The sequence below is a fragment of the Carettochelys insculpta genome, chromosome 11 (genome assembly GCF_033958435.1).
Source record: "Carettochelys insculpta isolate YL-2023 chromosome 11, ASM3395843v1, whole genome shotgun sequence".
Taxonomy (NCBI): Eukaryota; Metazoa; Chordata; order Testudines; family Carettochelyidae; genus Carettochelys; species Carettochelys insculpta.
In genome coordinates, this window is record NC_134147.1 from 1589011 (window position 1) to 1608229 (window position 19219).

At 66.4% G+C, this 19219-nt stretch overlaps 1 protein-coding gene across 2 annotated transcripts in view; it reads right to left on the reverse strand.

The window, feature by feature from the left end:
• Positions 1-4180: 4180 nt before the first annotated feature.
• SLC38A3 (solute carrier family 38 member 3) overlaps positions 4181-19219 on the reverse strand; it is a 61592-nt gene continuing 46553 nt past the window's right edge. For both annotated transcript variants that reach the window (XM_075004979.1, XM_075004980.1), the window contains 9 exons: positions 17622-17704; positions 16885-16943; positions 14626-14787; positions 13099-13178; positions 12428-12528; positions 12112-12236; positions 10302-10446; positions 4774-4877; positions 4181-4421 (listed from right to left, as the gene is read on the reverse strand). In XM_075004979.1, coding sequence (XP_074861080.1) covers positions 4317-4421; positions 4774-4877; positions 10302-10446; positions 12112-12236; positions 12428-12528; positions 13099-13178; positions 14626-14787; positions 16885-16943; positions 17622-17704 — 964 coding nt within the window. In that variant the 3' untranslated portion in view covers positions 4181-4316. The remainder of the gene's footprint in view (positions 4422-4773; positions 4878-10301; positions 10447-12111; positions 12237-12427; positions 12529-13098; positions 13179-14625; positions 14788-16884; positions 16944-17621; positions 17705-19219) is intronic.

A 19219-nucleotide genomic window follows, 5' to 3' on the forward strand; every position in this document is an offset into this window, starting at 1 on the left:
GGGGGGTGTCAGCGTGTCGGTGAGTGTGGAGGGGTGTCAGTGTGAGTGTGGGGGGCGTATGCATGTGGGGGGGTGTCAGCGTGTCGGTGAGTGGAGGGGTGTCAGTGTGAGTGTGGAGGGGTGTGCGTGGGGGTGTCAGCGTGTCGGTGAGTGGAGGGGTGTCAGTGTGAGTGTGGAGGGGTGTGCGTGGGGGTGTCAGTGTGTCGGTGAGTGGAGGGGTGTCAGTGTGAGTGTGGAGGGGTGTGCGTGGGGGTGTCAGCGTGTCGGTGAGTGTGGAGGGGTGTCAGTGTGAGTGTGGAGGGGTGTGCGTGGGGGTGTCAGCGTGTCGGTGAGTGTGGAGGGGTGTCAGTGTGAGTGTGGAGGGGTGTGCGTGGGGGTGTCAGCGTGTCGGTGAGTGGAGGGGTGTCAGTGTGAGTGTGGAGGGGTGTGCGTGGGGGTGTCAGCGTGTCGGTGAGTGGAGGGGTGTCAGTGTGAGTGTGGAGGGGTGTGCGTGGGGGTGTCAGTGTGTCGGTGAGTGGAGGGGTGTCAGTGTGAGTGTGGAGGGGTGTGCGTGGGGGTGTTAGCGTGTCGGTGAGTGTGGAGGGGTGTCAGTGTGAGTGTGGAGGGGTGTGCGTGGGGGTGTCAGCGTGTCGGTGAGTGGAGGGGTGTCAGTGTGAGTGTGGAGGGGTGTGCGTGGGGGTGTCAGCGTGTCGGTGAGTGGAGGGGTGTCAGTGTGAGTGTGGAGGGGTGTGCGTGGGGGTGTTAGCGTGTCGGTGAGTGGAGGGGTGTCAGTGTGAGTGTGGAGGGGTGTGCGTGGGGGTGTCAGCGTGTCGTGAGTGGAGGGGTGCCTGTGGGGTGTCAGCGTGGGGGGAGGTGCCTGTGGGTGAGTGTGGGTGGGTGTGGAGCGGTCTGCGTGGCCGTGTTGGTGAGTGGAGGGGTGCCCGTGGGTGCCTGGGGGTGTCAGCGTGTTGGTGAGTGTGGAGGGGTGCATGGGGGTGTCAGCATGTTGGTGAGTGGAGGGGTGCCCGTGGGTGCCTGGGGGTGTCAGTGTGTCGGTGAGTGTGGAGGGGTGTTCGTGGGGGTGTTAGTGTGGCGGTGAGTGGAGGCCCACAGGTGGGCGGGGGTGGGGGAAGGGGGGGGTGGCTGAGGCTGGCGGGGGGGGGTGGCCAAGGCCCACAGGCGAGCGGGGGCAGGAGGGTGGCTGAGGCCCACAGGTGGGCAGGAGCGTGTCAGCATGTCGGTGGGGGGGAGGTGCCTGTGGGTGCGTGTGGGTGGGTGAGGAGGGTTGTGCATGGGCGTGTTGGTGAGTGTGGAGGGGTGTCCGTGGGGGTGTTAGCATGTTGGTGAGTGGAGGGGTGCCCATGGGTGTGTGAGTGTGTCAGTGAGTGGAGGGGTGCCCATGGGTGTGTGGTGGTGTCAGCGTGTTGGTGAGTGGAGGGGTGCCTGTGGGTGTGTGAGTGTGTGAGTGTGTCAGTGAGTGGAGGGGTGCCCGTGGGTGTGGGGGGTGTCAGCGTGTTGGTGAGTGTGGAGGGGTGCATGTGGGGTGTTGGTGAGTGGGGGGGTGCCTGTGGGTGCGGGTGGTGCCAGCGTGTTGGTGAGTGTGGAGGGGTGTCCGTGGGTTTGTGGGGGGTGTCAGCGTGTCGGAGAGTGGGGAGGGGTGTCCGTGGGGGGTGTCGGTGAGTGGGGGCGTGCCCGTGGGTGCATGGGGGTGTCAGTGTGTCGGTGAATGGAGGGGTGCCCATGGGTGCGGGGGGGGTGTCAGCGTGTCGGAGAGTGGGGAGGGGTGTCCGTGGAGGTGTCGGTGAGTGGGGGGGTGCCCGTGGGTGCGGGGGGGGGTGTCAGCATGTCGGTGAATGGGGGTTGCCTGTGGGTGCGGGGGGGGGTGCCAGCGTGTCAGTGAGTTGGGGGGGTGCCCGTGGGTGCGGGGGGGTGTCAGCATGTCGGTGAATGGAGGGGTGCCCGTGGGTGTGGGGGGGGTGAGCGTGTCGGAGAGTGGGGAGGGGTGTCCGTGGGGGTGTCAGTGAATGGGGGGGTGCCCGTGGGTGCGGGGGGTGCCAGCGTGTCAGTGAATGGAGGGGTGCCCGTGGGTGCGGGGGGGTGTCAGCGTGTCGGTGAATGGGGGGGTGCCCGTGGGTGCAGGGGGTGCCAGCGTGTCGGTGAATGGGGGGGTGCCCATGGGTGCGGGGGGTGCCAGCGTGTCGGTGAATGGGGGGGGTGCCCGTGGGTGCAGGGGGGTGTGAGTGTGTCGGAGAGTGGGGAGGGGTGTCTGTGGGGGTGTCAGTGAATGGAGGGGTGCCCGTGGGTGCGGGGTGTGTGTGAACATGTCGGAGAGTGGGGAGGGGTGTCCATTGGGGTGTCGGTGAATGGGGGGGTGCCCGTGGGTGTGGGGGGGGTGTCAGCATGTTGGTGAATGGAGGGGTGCCCGTGGGTGCGGGGGGGTGTCAGCGTGTCGGTGAATGGGGGGGTGCCCGTGGGTGTGGGGGGGGTGTGAGTGTGTCGGAGAGTAGGGAGGGGTGTCCGTGGGGTTGTCGGTGAATGGGGGGGTGCCCGTGGGTGCGGGGGGGGTGTCAGCGTGTCAGTGAGTTGGGGGGGTGCCCGTGGGTGTGGGGGGGTGTGAGCGTGTCGGAGAGTGGGGAGGGGTGTCCGTGGGGGGTGTTGGTGAGTGGGGGGGTGCCCGTGGGTGCGGGGGGGGGTGCCAGCATGTCAGTGAATTGGGGGGGTGCCCGTGGGTGCGGGGGGTGCCAGCGTGTCGGTGAGTGGGGGGGTGCCCGTGGGTGCGGGGGGGTGCCAGCGTGTCAGTGAGTTGGGGGGGTGCCCGTGGGTGCGGGGGGGTGTGAGCTTGTCGGAGAGTGGGGAGGGGTGTCCGTGGGGGGTGTTGGTGAGTGGGGGGGGTGCCCGTGGGTGCGGGGGGGGTGCCAGCGTGTCAGTGAGTTGGGGGGGTGCCCGTGGGTGCGGGGGGTGCCAGCGTGTCGGTGAGTTGGGGGGTGCCCGTGGGTGCGGGGGGTGCCAGTGTGTCGGTGAGTTGGGGGGGTGCCCGTGGGTGCGGGGGGGTGCCAGCGTTTCAGTGAGTTGGGGGGGTGCCCGTGGGTGCGGGGGGGTGTGAGCTTGTCGGAGAGTGGGGAGGGGTGTCCGTGGGGGGTGTTGGTGAGTGGGGGGGGTGCCCGTGGGTGCGGGGGGGTGCCAGCGTGTCAGTGAGTTGGGGGGGTGCCCGTGGGTGCGGGGGGTGCCAGCGTGTCGGTGAGTGGGGGGTGCCCGTGGGTGCGGGGGGGTGCCAGCGTGTCGGTGAGTGGGGGGGTGCCCGTGGGTGCGGGGGGTGCCAGTGTGTCGGTGAGTTGGGGGGGGTGCCCGTGGGTGCGGGGGGGTGCCAGCGTGTCAGTGAGTTGGGGGGGTGCCCGTGGGTGCGGGGGGTGCCAGCGTGTCGGTGAGTTGGGGGGGTGCCCGTGGGTGCGGGGGGGTGCCAGCGTGTCAGTGAGTTGGGGGGGTGCCCGTGGGTGCGGGGGGTGCCAGCGTGTCGGTGAGTGGGGGGGTGCCTGTACCTACACAAAATAAATTAACGGGGACTCTCGTCTACGTGGATGAGCAGCAAATCAGGTCCTAGGGCTGGGAGCTCTCGACATGGGCTCTGTGGGGGACCCCAGCTCCCCGTCCCTCTCCGCCAGGGCTCACAGGGGGGCACTGGACTCTCCCGCTCCTGGGCCGGTCTGAGATGTGTTGAGGCCCAGTGCACAGCGCCCCTTGCCCACAGTTCACCCACCCACCGCCCTCCTCCCACCCCCCAGGCAAATGGGGCCATGAGAGGCTGTCCAGCCCTGGGCGCCAGCCAGGCAAAACAACTGAGGCCCCGGGCAGGACAGCCCCCACCTTGCCCCGTTTCATTTCCGCTCGCCCCGAGCCGCAGCCCTGCCCCCCGCTTCCCAGGTGGCAGCACTCGGTCCCTGGCCGCGGCGTCCGAGGGCTTGAGTGGCTCTGCCCGTGCCCGGAGCGACTCCTTCTCACAGCTGGCCCCAGCTGAGGTAGGGAAGTAGCTGTCCCATTTTACAGATGGGGAAACTGAGGCAAGCTCCCCTGGCCCGGAATAGAGCCTTCTCCCACGCTGCACCACTAGGCCTGTGTCCATCTAGTGCGGCTCCCCAGCTGCGTCCGTTGGCTGTGAAGGGCTGCGGCTGGGGCTGGGCAACCCCGGCACCTGAGCAGGGCCACGGGTGCATCCCTGGCTGAGCAGCGGGAGGGCCAGGCTGCTGCACAGAGCCTGCAGCAGAGCAGGGAGCTTGGCCCAGCAGTCCTGTCTGGCGGGGGCAGGGCAGGGTGGGACGGGGTGGGGAGCCTCCTGCTGCCCCCTAGTGGCTGCCCCCGCTCCTGATGCCGCCTCTCACCCAGTCGCTGATGATGAAGCTCAGACTCATGAGCATGAAGAGCAAACCCAGGCCTGCGAAGCCGGCGGCCTGAAGGGAGGAGATGGGGAGGAGCCGTCGGCCGGGGGGTCGGCCCATTGCCCCTGCCCCCAGCCGCCCGTAGGCCTCTGCCACCCACCCCTGCTGGCCTCGGCCACCCGCCCCCACCCACCTGTGGGCCTCGGCCACACACCGCCCCCCCCCGCCCACCTGTGGGCCTCGGCCACCCACCCCCGCCAGCCTCAGCCACCCCCCCGCCCCTGCCCACCTGTGGGCCTCGGCCACCCACCCCCTCCGGCCTCGGCCCCCACTCCCCCCACCCCCGCCCACCTGTTGGCTTCAGCCACCTGCCCCCGCCCCTGCCCAAGACCTGGCCCCTGCAGACCCGCTGCCCAGCACTTACCAGGAGCTTGGGGAGGGACCGGGGGGGCTCCTTGTCCTGGGGCACAATGCGGATGTAGAAGATGGCTGGGAAGATGAAGATGAGGCAGGGGGCCGACGTGGCACCTGGGCAGAGCAGGAGCGAATGAGGGCAGGGGAACCAGGCAGGCACCAGGGGATGGGGGAGCTGGGTGGTTTGTTTCCCTCCATCCAGTCGTTCACCTGCGCCCGCCTGTGCCCCTGGCCTCCCGCCGTTGGCGCGCCCTACAAACCCTTCGGGTATGACCAGGCCTCGGGCCTGGCACTGCCCCTGTCGGCGAGCAGCAGCTCCCTCGCTGGCTCGCGGACCAGGGGCCTCTCTAGTTCACTGGCTGATAACGGTACCCCCGTCTCGGTTGGCCCCACATCCTGTGCTGGGGTGGGGGTGGGCGTGAGGTGCCTAAGGAACGCTGGTGATGCCCTGAGTCTGTGTGTGCTACTCACGGCTGTGGGTAAACATGCAGGTTTTGGCTCTGTGGCTGTGTTAGAAATGTGTCAGTGCCGCGTCTCAGGAGGTGTGAGCTCAGCCCCAGCCAGGACAATGGGCTGAACAATGCAGGGGCGGGGGCCAGGTGCTCACACACCGAACCCACATCCCAGCTGCTGGGACCTGTCAATGGGATGCAGCCCTCTGGTCAGGGGACCTGGGCTGAAACCAAGGACCGGGCCCAGTTCAGAAACTGGAGACTGTCGCCTGGGATTCACCCAATGGCAACTGGCCACAACAGCCCACCTGGGTCGGGTGGGGGCGGCCCCTCAAGGGCCTCTGGGAAGAACAAAGGGCTTTGTCCCTGGACACAAGGGACAACGAAGAGGAGAACAATAGCGCGGACTTAGCAGTGTCTGTCTTGGATCCTTTGTCTTGGGGTCGCCAAGGGTCCATGTCCCAGCAGGGGGACCCCAGCGGCTGGAACTACAACGCTCCAGTGACTGAATCTATGTACCCTGACACGAACCTTCAGAGACCCTCCAGAGTCAGCAGGTAACACCACCGGCTGCACCAGTAGCTATGACTGACGCGGGGAAGTGTTGCTCTAACCACTCTTCTCTCTAACCCTGCTCTTTCTTTTGTGTTAATAACCCCGCAGATATCGGATCTAAAGAACTGGTGAGCGTTGTGTGGGTAAGAGCCAAGTGTATATTGACCGGGGGCTGGGGCTGGGCCCTTTGGGGTCTGGAAGAATCTGCAGTGCTGGGTGAAACAGGCTTAAGGTTGTCGGGCTGGGCTGGTAGAGCAGCTGGGAAGTCTGTGGGTTTGTTCGTGTGGCTCCTGGCTGGCCAGTGGGGCTGGCAGAGGTGTGGTGGTTGCTGGTTGGATTTGCCTCAGTGAGAAGGAAATCCCAGCCTGGGCTGTGAGGGGCCTGGATTTAGCAAAGGTCCCTGGACTGATTTCTCTGGCTGTGCCCAGAAACCCGTGTGATGGAGTGGGGATACCTGTGTGTATGTGTGTGGCTCACAGAGGGTGTGGGGCTCCTGCTGAGGGTAACCTTGATGAGCAGGTAACACCTTTGTACTGCAGACAAAGGAGGAGGTGGAGCCTGAGGGGTTTGAATTGGAACTGGGAGTTGGGAAGCAGTTAGTCTGGGCTGAGGGAGAGCGAGACAAAGGAGGGGGCAAGGCCCCAGCTCTGGGGGCCCCTCGGGGCCTCCTCTCCTCAACTTGGATGGGACTGGCTGTCTCTGCCGGCTGCACTGACTCCTCTGTCCGACGCTGTGTCCTGTCGGCTAATAAACCTGCTGTTCTCCTGCTGAGTGAGAGACTCTCCTGCCTGCGGACAGGGTGCAGAGCTTGGGGGACCCCAGAACCCCATCACACTGAAGGAAATCCCAGCCTGGGCTGTGAGGGGCCTGGATTTAGCAAAGGTCCCTGGACTGATTTCTCTGGCTGTGCCCAGAAACCCGTCCTAGCACAGGGGCGTTGTCTGTTTGCAGCCACCGGGCCTGGTCAGCTGGGCTGGGGCTGGTGACCCACAGTGGTCTAAAGCCGAGTGCTGGTTAAAGTGCAGCTGCAGCGAGCCAGCCACGGCATCAGGGCCTGAGTGACGAAGCCCTGAGGTGAGCGACAGATGGCGTGAGGCTAAGCCCGGAGCAGAGAGATTTACCAATGCAAAGGCACCAGCAGATGGCACTGAGCCCTCAGCTAAGGCTGAGCCCTACGCTGGAGTGGGAAAGGCCAAGGACTGGAGGGGCAGATAAAAATCGTGGCGCTTCCTACAGCAGAGGCCGAAACGACAGCCCGAGAGGAGGGCCAAGCCAGCACGCGAGAGGCCGAGCTGGCACGAGAGGCTCACGCCCACTCGATGGAGGCGGTGGAGGCTCCTGTGGGGCTGCAGAAGGGGAGCTCCCAGGGAAGAGGACTCCCCGGAGCGCACTGCGGGCGATGGGAGCGAGGGGAAGGAGGCTGTCCGTAGGCGCCCGCCCCTGCTTGGGAGACGTTCGTCTCAGTTCCTGAGGGCCAGGACCGGCCTGAGCTTGAAGCCACTGGTTGAGCGCTGGAAGGGGCCGGAGCAGGCCCTGGGGTGACCAGGTGACTGGGTGTGACCAGCACTGGGCAGGGGGCTCTCGTGAGCAAGTTGATGGGCCCCAGCCTCGCAAGGCGACGACACGGCTGAGTGCGGAGCAGGGCAGCGGTGCAGTCAGTCCTGCTCACAGGCAGGAGTGGGCAAGCCGTGTCCCAGCTCCAGGCACCCGCCGTCCAGGTGCTCTGCTGTCGGCCTGCACTCCGGACCAAGCAGGGACAGGAGTTGCGGGGGCGGGCAGAGCAAAGGGGCTCTGGGCCAGAGGGGGTTAGAAGGAAATGACTTCAGGTGGACGCTTTGTCCCCAGCTCACAGAGCAGCTTCCGGGAAGCAGCGTGAGCGCTGTGAAAATGCAGATTTCCAGACTGCTCGGACGAGCAGACTCTGCAGCTACAGCCATGGTTAGAAGTGGGGGTGCCCCAGGCAGCAAGGACATTCAGAGTTCTACCCCACAGGGCAAGGGGCGGGGGTAGAGCTAGATGGTGCAAAGAAAAGCCTGGGCCATTTAGCCCAAAAGGCCAGCTGCTCAAGGATGTTGCACAAAGGCTGTGTTCTAGCAAGGGGCAATGGGGATGTACAGCTGCCGTGGGAATGTTCTTGCTGCTGGTGGTTGCTGTTGCAGCGGACGTGTTGCTGTTACCAAAAGCTGTAAACTTGGACCACATGTATGATGTCTGGAAGGAGCCATGTGCCGTGTTAACGTTAATGTAGAGCGTGACATGTATGCAAAAGGTCTTTGTCATTCTGGACTGTTGCTGTTGTTGCCTGTAACTAGACGTGTAACTTCGCACAAGAGGAGAACCGTACCACACCGACCATGTGGCGTGGAAAGGGAAACGGAGGCGCACAGCTAGTTTGCTGGCATGGCCAGGAAACAAGGACCGCTCACTGTGGGAGATGTTTGTAGGTCCATTTACTGGGGCGTGACTGAATTCCAAACCTCTGCCAGAGCCTGCAGGGATACATTCCCTCTTTTGTGCAGCTCAGGGCACGAGCAGCCGGGGTGCGTGGGGGCCATGCTGGGAAAGCAGATCCCATCCACCAGCCTTCTAACTGAGCACTGTCGTGAGGTGGGAGCAGGCTATGTGGAGCCTGTAACTGCATTGATGAAGCCTGCGATGGACACGCAAGGTTTTCACAAGCCATTCACATGGAACTTGGGTACTTCCCATACTGGGTGGGGAGCACAGTGACCCAGAGCCAAGCATGGGAAGGTCCCTGGGATGCATTCAGTGACGTTACTGGCAGCCCTTCCTGCATGGCTCCGGAATCCATTGTGTGTGTTCACTGTATCTATTGGCACAGAATATTGTGCTCTGTGTGTGTGTGTGAGTGTGAGTGTGAGTGTGAGTGTGAGAGAGAGAGGTGCCTAAGGAACGCTGGCGATGCCCTGAGTCTGTGTGTGCTACTCACGGCTGTGGGTAAACTTGCAGGTTTTGGCTCTGTGGCTGTGTTAGAAATGTGTCAGTGCCGCGTCTCAGGAGGTGTGAGCTCAGCCCCAGCCAGGACAATGGGCTGAACAATGCAGGGGCGGGGGCCAGGTGCTCACACACCGAACCCACATCCCAGCTGCTGGGACCTGTCAATGGGATGCAGCCCTCTGGTCAGGGGACCTGGGCTGAAACCAAGGACCGGGCCCAGTTCAGAAACTGGAGACTGTCACCTGCGATTCATCCAATGGCAACTGGCCACAACAGCCCACCTGGGTCGGGTGGGGGCGGCCCCTCAAGGGCCTCTGGGAAGAACAAAGGGCTTTGTCCCTGGACACAAGGGACAAGGAAGAGGAGAACAATAGTGCGGACTTAGCAGTGTCTGTCTTGGACCCTTTGTCTTGGGGTCGCCAAGGGTCCATGTCCCAGCAGGGGGACCCCAGCGGCTGGAACTACAACGCTCCAGTGACTGAATCTATGTACCCTGACACGAACCTTCAGAGACCCTCCAGAGTCAGCAGGTAACACCACCGGCTGCACCAGTAGCTATGACTGACGCGGGGAAGTGTTGCTCTAACCACTCTTCTCTCTAACCCTGCTCTTTCTTTTGTGTTAATAACCCCGTAGATATCGGATCTAAAGAACTGGTGAGCGTTGTGTGGGTAAGAGCCAAGTGTATATTGACCGAGGTCTGGGGCTGGGCCCTTTGGGGTCTGGAAGAATCTGCAGTGCTGGGTGAAACAGGCTTAAGGTTGCCGGGCTGGGCTGGTAGAGCAGCTGGGAAGTCTGTGGGTTTGTTCGTGTGGCTCCTGGCTGGCCAGTGGGGCTGGCAGAGGTGTGGTGGTTGCTGGTTGGATTTGCCTCAGTGAGAAGGAAATCCCAGCCTGGGGCTGTCAGCAGCCTGGATTTAAGGAAAGGTCCCTGGACTGATTTGTCTGGCTGTGCCCAGAACGCCATCCTAGCACAGGGCTCTCTCTCTCTTTCTCTCTCTCTCTCTCTCTGCAGAAAGCGGCTGTAGAGAACAAGATGGGTTATCTGAGGTCTCGGTCCCCTTTGGGGCTGTGCTCCTGGGAGCTGTCGAGGTCCTCGCAGCTGGGCCCTCTCCGAGCTGAGCTGTGCTCTCTGTGGGAGTTCTCACCCCAACCCTGGGCCTTGGCTGGGGCAGAGCAGAGCTTCTGGCCCAGCAGTGGGGGGCGCTGGGGAGCCCCAGGGGAGGCAGGTGGCTCAGTGGCATGAGAAGCACACTGGGGGGGCGGTCTCAAGGGACCCCTCTGATCCAACCCGTCACACTTCCCTCTCCTCCCTTGACGAGAGTCCTTGCAGAGGGGGGACCAGCCTACCCCATGCCCAGCCCAGCCCCTCCAGGTCGGTGCCAGGACGCAGCGGCACATCAGGAATGGAGAGAAAGCCAAGGTGCAAACGCAGGGGAGCGGCTCTGGGTGCTGCGGCTGCGCCGAGAGCCCAGGGCCAGGGGGAGCAGCCGAGGGAGGCGGTGCCTTTGGCCTCTCTGGGCCACTCGTGAGATGAGCTGTGGGAGCTGGCAGGCAGTGTGTGCTGGACTCACCGATCAGGCCGAAGATGCCCAGGATGGAGGGGGCGAAGATGACCAGCAGGTTGATGGTGGTCAGCAGCACCACGGCGATGGCCGTGTGACGGAGCCAGCTGAACTCCTTGCCTTGGAACAGCATCTGCTGGATGGCTCGGCGCACCTGTGGGAGAGGGGGTCAGAGGCACGCGCAGCCCAGGCTCCCACAGCTCCTGAACGCAGCCTGTCCGGGCCACTCGCCCGACACCCACTGCAGGCGGGTACGGTATGTGCCCATCACCCTGGCCCCTGGGCTGCTCACTTCACACCCACTGCAGCCGGATACGGCACGCGCCCATCACCCTGGCCTCTGGGCTGCTCACCTCACACCCGCTGCAGCTGGGTACAGCACGTGCCCATCACCCTGGCTGCTGGGCTGCTCACCTCACACCCGCTGCAGCCGGATACGGCACGCGCCCATCACCCTGGCCCCTGGGCTGCTCACCTCATACCCGCTGTAGCGGATACAGCACGCGCCCATCACCCTGGCTGCTGGGCTGCTCACCTCACACCCGCTGCAGCGCATACAGCACGCGCCCATCACCCTGGCCTCTGGGCTGCTCACCCCATACCCGCTGCAGCAGATACAACATGTGACCATCACCCTGGCCTCTGGGCTGCTCACTCCACACCACTGCAGCTGGGTACGGCACGCGCCCATCACCCTGGCTACTGGGCTGCTCACCTCACACCCGCTGCAGCAGATACAGCACGTGCCCATCACCCTAGCCTCTGGGCTGCTCACTCCACACCCACTGCAGCCGGGTACGGCACGCGCCCATCACCCTGGCCTCTGGGCTGCTCACCTCACACCCGCTGCAGCTGGGTACAGCACGCGCCCATCACCCTGGCCTCTGGGCTGCTCACCTCACACCCGCTGCAGCCGGGTACGGCACGCGCCCATCACCCTGGCCTCTGGGCTGCTCACCTCACACCCGCTGCAGCTGGGTACAGCACGTGCCCATCACCCTGGCCTCTGGGCTTCTCACCCCACACCCACCAGGGCTGTCACCTGTACAGTCAAACCCCAACTCACGCACAGGTTTTGTTCCTGGGCAACCACAGGTCAGTCAAATTTCGTGTAAGTTGGGATGGGAGTGGGAGGGGGTGAGGGAGGGAAAGGCAAAGAGCTAGCCTGGGGGCAGGGCGCCCTGCCACTTCGGGCCCCCCAGGCTGGGGTTGCGTGGGGCAGAGCGGCTCCGCAGCTGTAGCAAAGATGCCGGTAGCTCTGTGCATGTGCCGGCTAGCGTGGCAGAGCTGCTCGCCGCGCTCACCCTGCTGCCTGGGTCCCAGCTCCCAGCTGCTGCGCCTGGCGCTGGGCCCCCAGCGCCCCTGGGAGGCGGGAGCCAGGCACAGCCAGGACCAGAGCGGTGAGGGCAGCACCACCGTGCCGGCCGGGGGGCAGAGCCCAGCAAAGGGGTGCAGCAGCTAGGAAGTAACTTGATTTCAACTCGCTTTATTCCAAGAAACGCGCAGGGCGAGGTCGGGGTCTGCACTATGGTGCCCGTCACCCCGGCCTCTAGGCCCCACGCCCGGCCCTGGCCAGCCCCTTCTGGCAGCTGGTGTGTGTGAGACCATTGCCGCGTGCTCCTGTGCCCCTCCCGTGCCCACTGCTGCCAGCGCACGGCCAGGCTTAGCCGGAGAAACCAGTAGCCCTGCCCGTCCCCACAGGCAAAGCCACCCAGCCGGGGCCGGAGGAGGTTGTGCACGGGCCCAGGACCACGGCGCCCGTGCCTGGCAGGGAGGGGCGCCTGCTGGCCACGCTGCGGCTGGCGGGGGCCTGACCTACCGGGAAGAGGACGATGGGGACGGTCAGCGTCACAGCGGTGAGCACAGCCACGCGCACGCACAGGATCAGCACGTCGAAGGGGTCCACGTAGCTGTAGGTGTGCAGCAGCTCCGACTCCACCTGGCCTGTGGGCGCAGCCTGCGTCAGGCCAGCTCCCCGCGCCCCCAGCACCCGCACGGGGACCGGTCGCCGGGCTCTGCCACGGCCCGTGCGGCGCTGGGACCTCGCTGGGCCGGCAGGAGAGGGCAGCGGAGCCCGGCACAGCCCTGGCAGCGTCCCTGCGGGGCAGGCGCGGACACGGCCGGAGGGCACCCACCGTAGAACGTGAGGTAGCCGAAGAGGGCAGCCAGGAAGTACATGGTGTACATGACAGCGATGGAGATGTTGGCAATGCTCTGCATCTTCTTCTTGGAGGGGCTGTGGGACGCGCCCGGCAGGGTTAGACTGGCAGCCGCTGCCCTCCCCGTGGGCCTGCCCCAGCCAGGAGCCAGGCCCTCGCTAGCCAGCCCAGGCACAGCACACGGGAGGGGCTGTGGCTCTCAGCTGCACGGCTCGCCAGTGCCAGGAGCGCCCCGGTTGTGGGGACGGGGGGGGCAGCAGGAGCAGCTTCCACCTCTGCTCCCGTGTCGGAGGGGCAGGTGAGCCAGCCAGCCCTGGCCTGGGTACGGCGTGAGCTGCAGTGCTCGCACAGGTGGGCCCTGCACTCTGCACCGGGGGCTGCATGTGGGCCCCAGAATGGCTGGGCGCCCGGTGCCCCGGGCAGAGAGCAGCTCGCCCTGGGCAGGCGCCAGAACCCGCTGGAGCCCAGGGCAGCGCAGGCCGTGTGCTGCTGTGGGACCCACAGCTGGCCCAGCCTCGAGGGGAGGAGCCCCCTGGGCTGTGGGGTGTACACCTGGGTTCGGGCGCTGAGTGACACTGGCTCAGGCCCCTCTAGGGAGCAGTGGGGCAGGGTCCTGGGGCTGCACCCCCCAGGCCCCCAGGACTCACTCCTTCAGCTCCGTGTAGATGGGCAGCACCTCCGGGTGGCACACGAAGGCGAAGGCCATGATGGGGATCGTGTAGGCTGTCTGTGGGAGACACTGGCGTCAGTGGGGCAGGGAGAACTACCCAGGGCACCCGTCCGGCCAGGGCCGCAGCTGGGGATGGCCCAGGCGAGGCAGAGAGGGGAGGGAGTGGGGTGTTACTGGATTTTTACACAAAGTATAACGCCATTCCCGGGATCACGGCCCTGGGGCTGCAGCAATCCCTGTGCCGGGGGCCAGGCGAGGGCCGTAACGGAAGCTGGGAACGCCCGGCACGTGTCCGCCTGTGCCAGGCTTGCATGGAAGTTACAGACATCGGCTCTAGCGCTGCCTTAGGAACGTTCCGCGCTGGGGGTTCCCAGTGCAGCTGTGGTCACCTCCCCAGCCGGGCGACGCGGGCTGAGCAAAGCGGCAGAGACCGGGGCCCAGACGTCAATCCCACGTCTTGGGGGAAGGGGTGGAGAGGTGCTGGGAACCCAGTGGCCAACGGCAGAGTGCCAGGACAGCCCACCCGAGCCGGGGACCGACCCTCCGCTGCCTGCGGGAAGGAGAGAGGGGTTTTCCTGCCCCAGGGCCAGTCTATAAAGACGTCCCTGGCCGTGACCGTCTCGCTCTTCCCTCCGCATGAACGACGCCTGCGCGGACGGGGCCTGGCCCTCGGGGGACGTGTTTTCAGAGCCGCTTGTACCAGTGCGTGTCCTGCATCGGCGGCTGTAACTGGGGTGTGTCGGGTACCACTTCGGCAAGGGTTCGCTCCCACCCCGGTCTGTCTTTCTTTGGTACCAGCCCTTGAGAGCTCAGGTCTGAAGGACGGGCCCAGCGCGCTGGTTTGGGTAAGACCCAAGTACACACTGACCGGGGCTGTGGCCGGTCCCTTTGGGGGCTGGCAGAATCTGGGTGCAGCTGGTGAAATAGGTTCTAACACCCCCTCCTCTGAGCAGGTGGGTGGCTGGTTTGGGCATTCGGAGCAGCTGGGAAGTCTGGGGTTTTGCTTGTGGGGCGCTGGCCGGCCAGTGGGGCTGGCAGAGGTGCGGTGGTGGCTGGGGGATTTGCCTTGGGGAGAAGGAAATCCCAGCCTGGGCTGTAAGTGGCCTGGATTTAAGCAATTTGCCCAGGACTGGTTCCCTCAGCGGCCCCAGAGCCCCCATCGTGCTGCTTATGGGAGTGGAGCAGGCAGGGGCCCAGGAGGGTGCTGGGTTCACCCCTGCCAGTGCCGAGTGGCCAGCTCCCACCAAGCCCCAGCACCCAAAGGCCCAGCTCCATTCTCACAAGGGCGTCTCCAGCCCACGGGGCCCCAGAGGAGACCCGGCCCAGACACGTAACACCCACGGGGGCCATGTGAGTGCACAAGGCGCAGAGCCGGACCTGCCATCAGGGGCCTGAGCGCTCGGCCAGAGGGCAGTGGGGACCGCGGGGGGGACACCTGTACGCCCCCGAGCAGAGCCCGGCCCCGGCACACGCACAAACACACGCGTGCACACCCCGGCGGTACCTGGGAGTTGAGTGTGAAGAGGCTGGCAGAGCAGGCGTCCTCGGCCGCGGGCAGCTGGAGGGCCGGGGAGCTGGCCTGGATCTGGCTCAGGCTCAGGTTGCCGGTGGCGTTGCCATCCTGCCCGGGGAGGGGGCAGGGGATCTGGAAACTCTTGTAGGTGACCTGGGGGGAGACATGCCCAGCGCAGCGCCGGGGGGGACAGCAGTGGGGCAGGTGCTGCCTGCGCAGGACGGCGCCGGGGGGGCAGTGGGGCGGGAGCCGGGGGGGGGCAGTGGCCCAGCCCAACCCAGCCAGGCCTCCTGATGTGACCCTCAGGCCCCAGCCGTCCACGCCAGCTGCCCAGGGGTTGCCGGAGCAGGAGCTCACCCCGTCCCCGGAGGGAGGAGCCCGGCGGCCGCTCTCCCTGGGCGGCCCCATGCAAGGGTCCCGGCAAGGGTGAGCCGTGGGCAGCCCCAGGAGCATGGAGGTGCCAGGTGATGTGATGGTGTGGGGGATACCTGTGTGTGTGTGTGTGTGGCTCACAGAGGGTGTGGGGTCCTGCTGAGGGTAACCCTGACAACCAGGTAACACCTTTGTACTGCAGACAAAGGAGGAGGTGGAGCCTGAGGGGTTTGAATTGGAACTGGGAGTTGGAAGCAGTTAGTCTGGGCTGAGGGAGAGAGAGACAAAGGAGGGGGCCAGGCCCCAGCTCTGGGGGCCCCTCGGGGCCTCCTCTCCCCAACATGGATTTAACTGGCTGTCTCTGCCGGCTGCACTGACTCCTCTGTACGATGCTGTGTCCTGTCGGCTAATAAACCCGCTGTTCTCCTGCTCAGTGAGAGACTCTCCTGCCTGCGGACAGGGTGCAGAGCTTGGGGGACCCCAGAACCCCATCACAGCCGCCTCCCTGCCGGAGCCACCCAGGGGTGAAGGAGCAGTGTGCTGGGAGAGTCCGGTGATTCCAGTCCTGGGTGGCCCCGGCCCCGCCGGTGCCCCTCACGCCGCACCCCCTGGCCCCGCCGGTGCCCCTCTGTGATGGAGGTGGGGGGGGTGCGTGTGTGAGTCAGGCTGGATGTCTGAGGCAAGCAGCAGCTCCCAGTGGCTAAGGATGACCCTGGGGCTACAACTGGCAGGTAACACCTCTGCCTGAACAAAGAGCAGGGAGGAGCTGAGCTGGTTTTGAATCGGGGGCGGCAGTTAGAGGGAGGAAAAGGGAGAGCTGGAAGGCAGCCAGCCTGAGGAGGGGGAAGCTGCACCCCAGAGGGGCACCCCTCGGGGTCTTCTCCCCAGGACGGGTTGGAAGGACTGTCTCTGGCTGCTGTGCTGTCGCTTCTGTGAGAAACTGGGCTTCTGTTGCCTAATAAACCTGCTGTTGTACCGGCTGAGTGAGAGTCTCTCCTGCCAGCGGACGGGGTGCAGTGCAGGGGGACCCCTGAACCCCATCACACCCTCACGCCGCACCCCCAGGCCTTGCCAGTGCCCCTCATGCCGTACCCCCTCGCCCTGCCGGTGCCCAACACGCCGCACCCCCGGGGCCCCGCCGGTGCCCCTCACGCCGCACCCCCCAGGCCCCGCCGGTGCCCAACACGCCGCACCCCTCCCGGCCCTGCCGGTGCCCCTCACGCCGCACCCCCGGGCCCTGCCGGTGCCCCTCACGCCGCACCCCCGGGCCCTGCCGGTGCCCCTCATGCCGTACCCCCCGGCCCTGCCACCCACCCAGCGAAGGTCCCAGTGTTTTTGCTGTTGCAGAAGGTGGCTGTTTGCTGCTAGAGAAGGTGAGATGCTCCTGGCCATTGCCCCCGGGCACTCCCTGGCGCTGACAGGCTGTGCCCCCAGGACCCTGGTGCGGGGAGCTGGCACAGTGGCCGGTTCCTGCCACGCGTAGCTGTACCCAGCCCCCCCGAGCCTCTCAGAGACCTGGTGCTGGGCCTGGCACACCCGGCCTCCTGCTCCCCGTGCCAGGCTCCTCACGCACCGAGGCCTGACCTGTGCCCAGCCCGCAGACCCTGCATGCCTGAGCCCTCCCCAGCGGCCTCCAGCACAGCTGCAGCCGGGGCCCCGGGCCCCCAGGACAAGGGGCAAAGCATGAGTCAGGGCACCACCTGCGGAACGGGGCCCTCAGCAGGGTGTGCCCCCAGGTGGTGGGGCAGCCCGGTGGGCAGGGGGCAGCTCCAGCCATTCCTGGGGCAGGGCGTGTGCCCCAGAAGAGGCAGTGCCAGGGCTGCTGCGGCGCAGCGGGCGCTGCCCGGCTGGCTGGCTGGCGCCAGGCCGGCGACTCACCGAGATGAGGAAGAAGACCATGCAGCTGAGCGAGAACCCGCTGGCGTAGCCCAGGTAGCCTGGCGGGAGGAGAGCGGGAATGGGCGTGGGCAGAGCTGTGGCCCTGGGCTCATCAGGTGGGCACCGACCGAGGGCAGGGACACAGCCAGGCCGCCCCACGGGGCCAGGGGATTCCCCACCCCACGTCCAAGGGCCCCAGGCAGCCGCCAGCTCCAGCTGAACTCCGTGCCTGGCCCAGACCCACATGGGGAGGGGCTCTGTGGGGCAACGTGCAGGGAGAGGGGAGCCATGGGGGAGGGGCTCCCCAGGAGAGGCGCGTGGCGTGGGGGGGGTGAGCCGTGGGGGAGGGGCTCCCCAGGAGAGGCATGTGGCATGGGGGGATGAGCCATGGGGGAGGGGCTCCCCAGGAGAGGCGCGTGGCGTGGGGGGGGGGTGAGCCGTGGGGGAGGGGCTCCCCAGGAGAGGCGCGTGGCTTGGGGGGGGGTGAGCCATGGGGGAGGGGCGCCAGGGCCCAGACACCCAGCGCCCACCCGACGCCAGCAAGAGACACCCACTGGCCCCTTGTCACCCCCTCCAGCCATGGGCTGGTCCTATCCTGCCCCCCCATGCCCCCCTTGTGTCCCTTAGTGACCTGGCTCCCAGCCAATGCTGAATGCCCCATAGTGCCCCAGGGTCCCCACTCTCAGCCCCCCACTGCCCTGCCCCCCCGTACCGCCAGCCCTGGGAGGGCAGCTCACCCAGCTGCTTCATGAGGGTCAGGGGCAGGATGACGGTGACGGAGATGAGGATGACCAGGTAGTTCCCGTTCAGGTACCAGCTCCTGAAAGCCGGGAGCCCATGTCAGGCCTGGCAGCGGACAGGGGGCCAGCAACGCCGCCAGCTGCAGCAGGAAGGGCTGGCAGGGGCAGAGCTGGGCGCCTGGCACTTGTACCCCAGCAGGCTGCGTCCCCGTCCTGCCCCCCTGGTGCGCCCCCTGGCCCCGGCCCACCAGCACCCCCTTTCCCCAGGGGCAGCTCACAGGTTTCCCAGGGTGCCCTGGCACCAGCAGAGCCCAGTGGTGGGGGGGGCAGTTACAGCCCAGCCTGGCCATGAGCACCCTCCAATGGGCACCCAGAGTGCATGGCTGGATGTGGTCCCAGCTGCCAGGGTCCCCACGGGCCTGGTGCCAGGCCCAGGGCAGTTTGGGGCAGGCTGGATAACGTGGCAGGGGCCCTGCTGGGGGTGACACTGATCCCAGCCTGCCAGTACCCCTCACTCCAGAGCACAGCCCCTGCCCGTCCATCTCCCTCCCACCTGGCAGCAGATGGGCTGCCCACCAGAGCAGCCACCCCCGGCCCCCTGCCTCTGCCTGCCCTTTGAGGGGCCCTGGCACCCAGCCTGGCCACCCAGCGGTTCTGCGGGGCAGCGCCAGGGACGGTTCAGGCCCGCGGGTGCCTCCTGCCGTGTCCCCCAGTTGCCCCCATGGGCTGCCCCGCAGGGGGTCTCCAGGGACAGGGAGCCGGGGCAGGTGTGGAGCAGTGAGTGGGGAGGTGGTGCTGAGCAGTCGCACTGGGGGCAGCGCTGCGGGGGACCGGGGCACAGGCACATATGGGGCGTGAGCCGCACCCTCAGGACATTGCCCAGGGCCGGGATTGGGCCCTGCCAGGGGCTGAGCCCAGAGCTCAGGGCCTGGGCGGCTCCGCGTGGCACCCAGGGTGAGACGGGCTCAGGGCGGCCCAACACGGGTACAGCGCCGCCTCTCCCGGCCCGTGTGAACCGGCTCCAGCCACCACTCTAACCCCTGGGTGGGCCAGGCTGGGGCGGCTCGGGGAACCCCGGGAAGGCGTGTGCCCTGCGGGGAGGGACGAGAAGCCATTGGCTGTTCCTGCTGCGTTAATCCCACACCGGCGGCTTACTCAGCTCTGCCATCGGCAAAAATAGCAGTGACTTAATATGGCTAAATCCCTGGGCCGGGCGGGGGGCCAGAGCCGCCTGCAGGCCGGGGGCACGGCTGAGCCAGGGGCCAGGCAGACGCATGGGCAGGACATGTGCTCGCAGGGAGTGGGACGGAGAGGCAGCTGGGGCGGGGGGTGAAAGCAGCAGGCTGGGACCCCGGCGAGGTGTTTGTGTTGTGAGACGCCTCAGTTTCCCCAGCTGGCTGGCCCACCTCAGGTGGGGAGGGGCGGGGATGGACCAGTGGGCAAGGGGAGCTGGCTGGACGCACAGGGAGCATTCTCCCACCATGGGCCACATTCAGGGCAGGTCACAGGCAGATCAGCTTTCGCGCTGTCTGATCCCCAAAGCAGCCAGGCCCCATCCAAGCACCATCCAGGGCTGGGCTGGCAGGGGCTGTGGG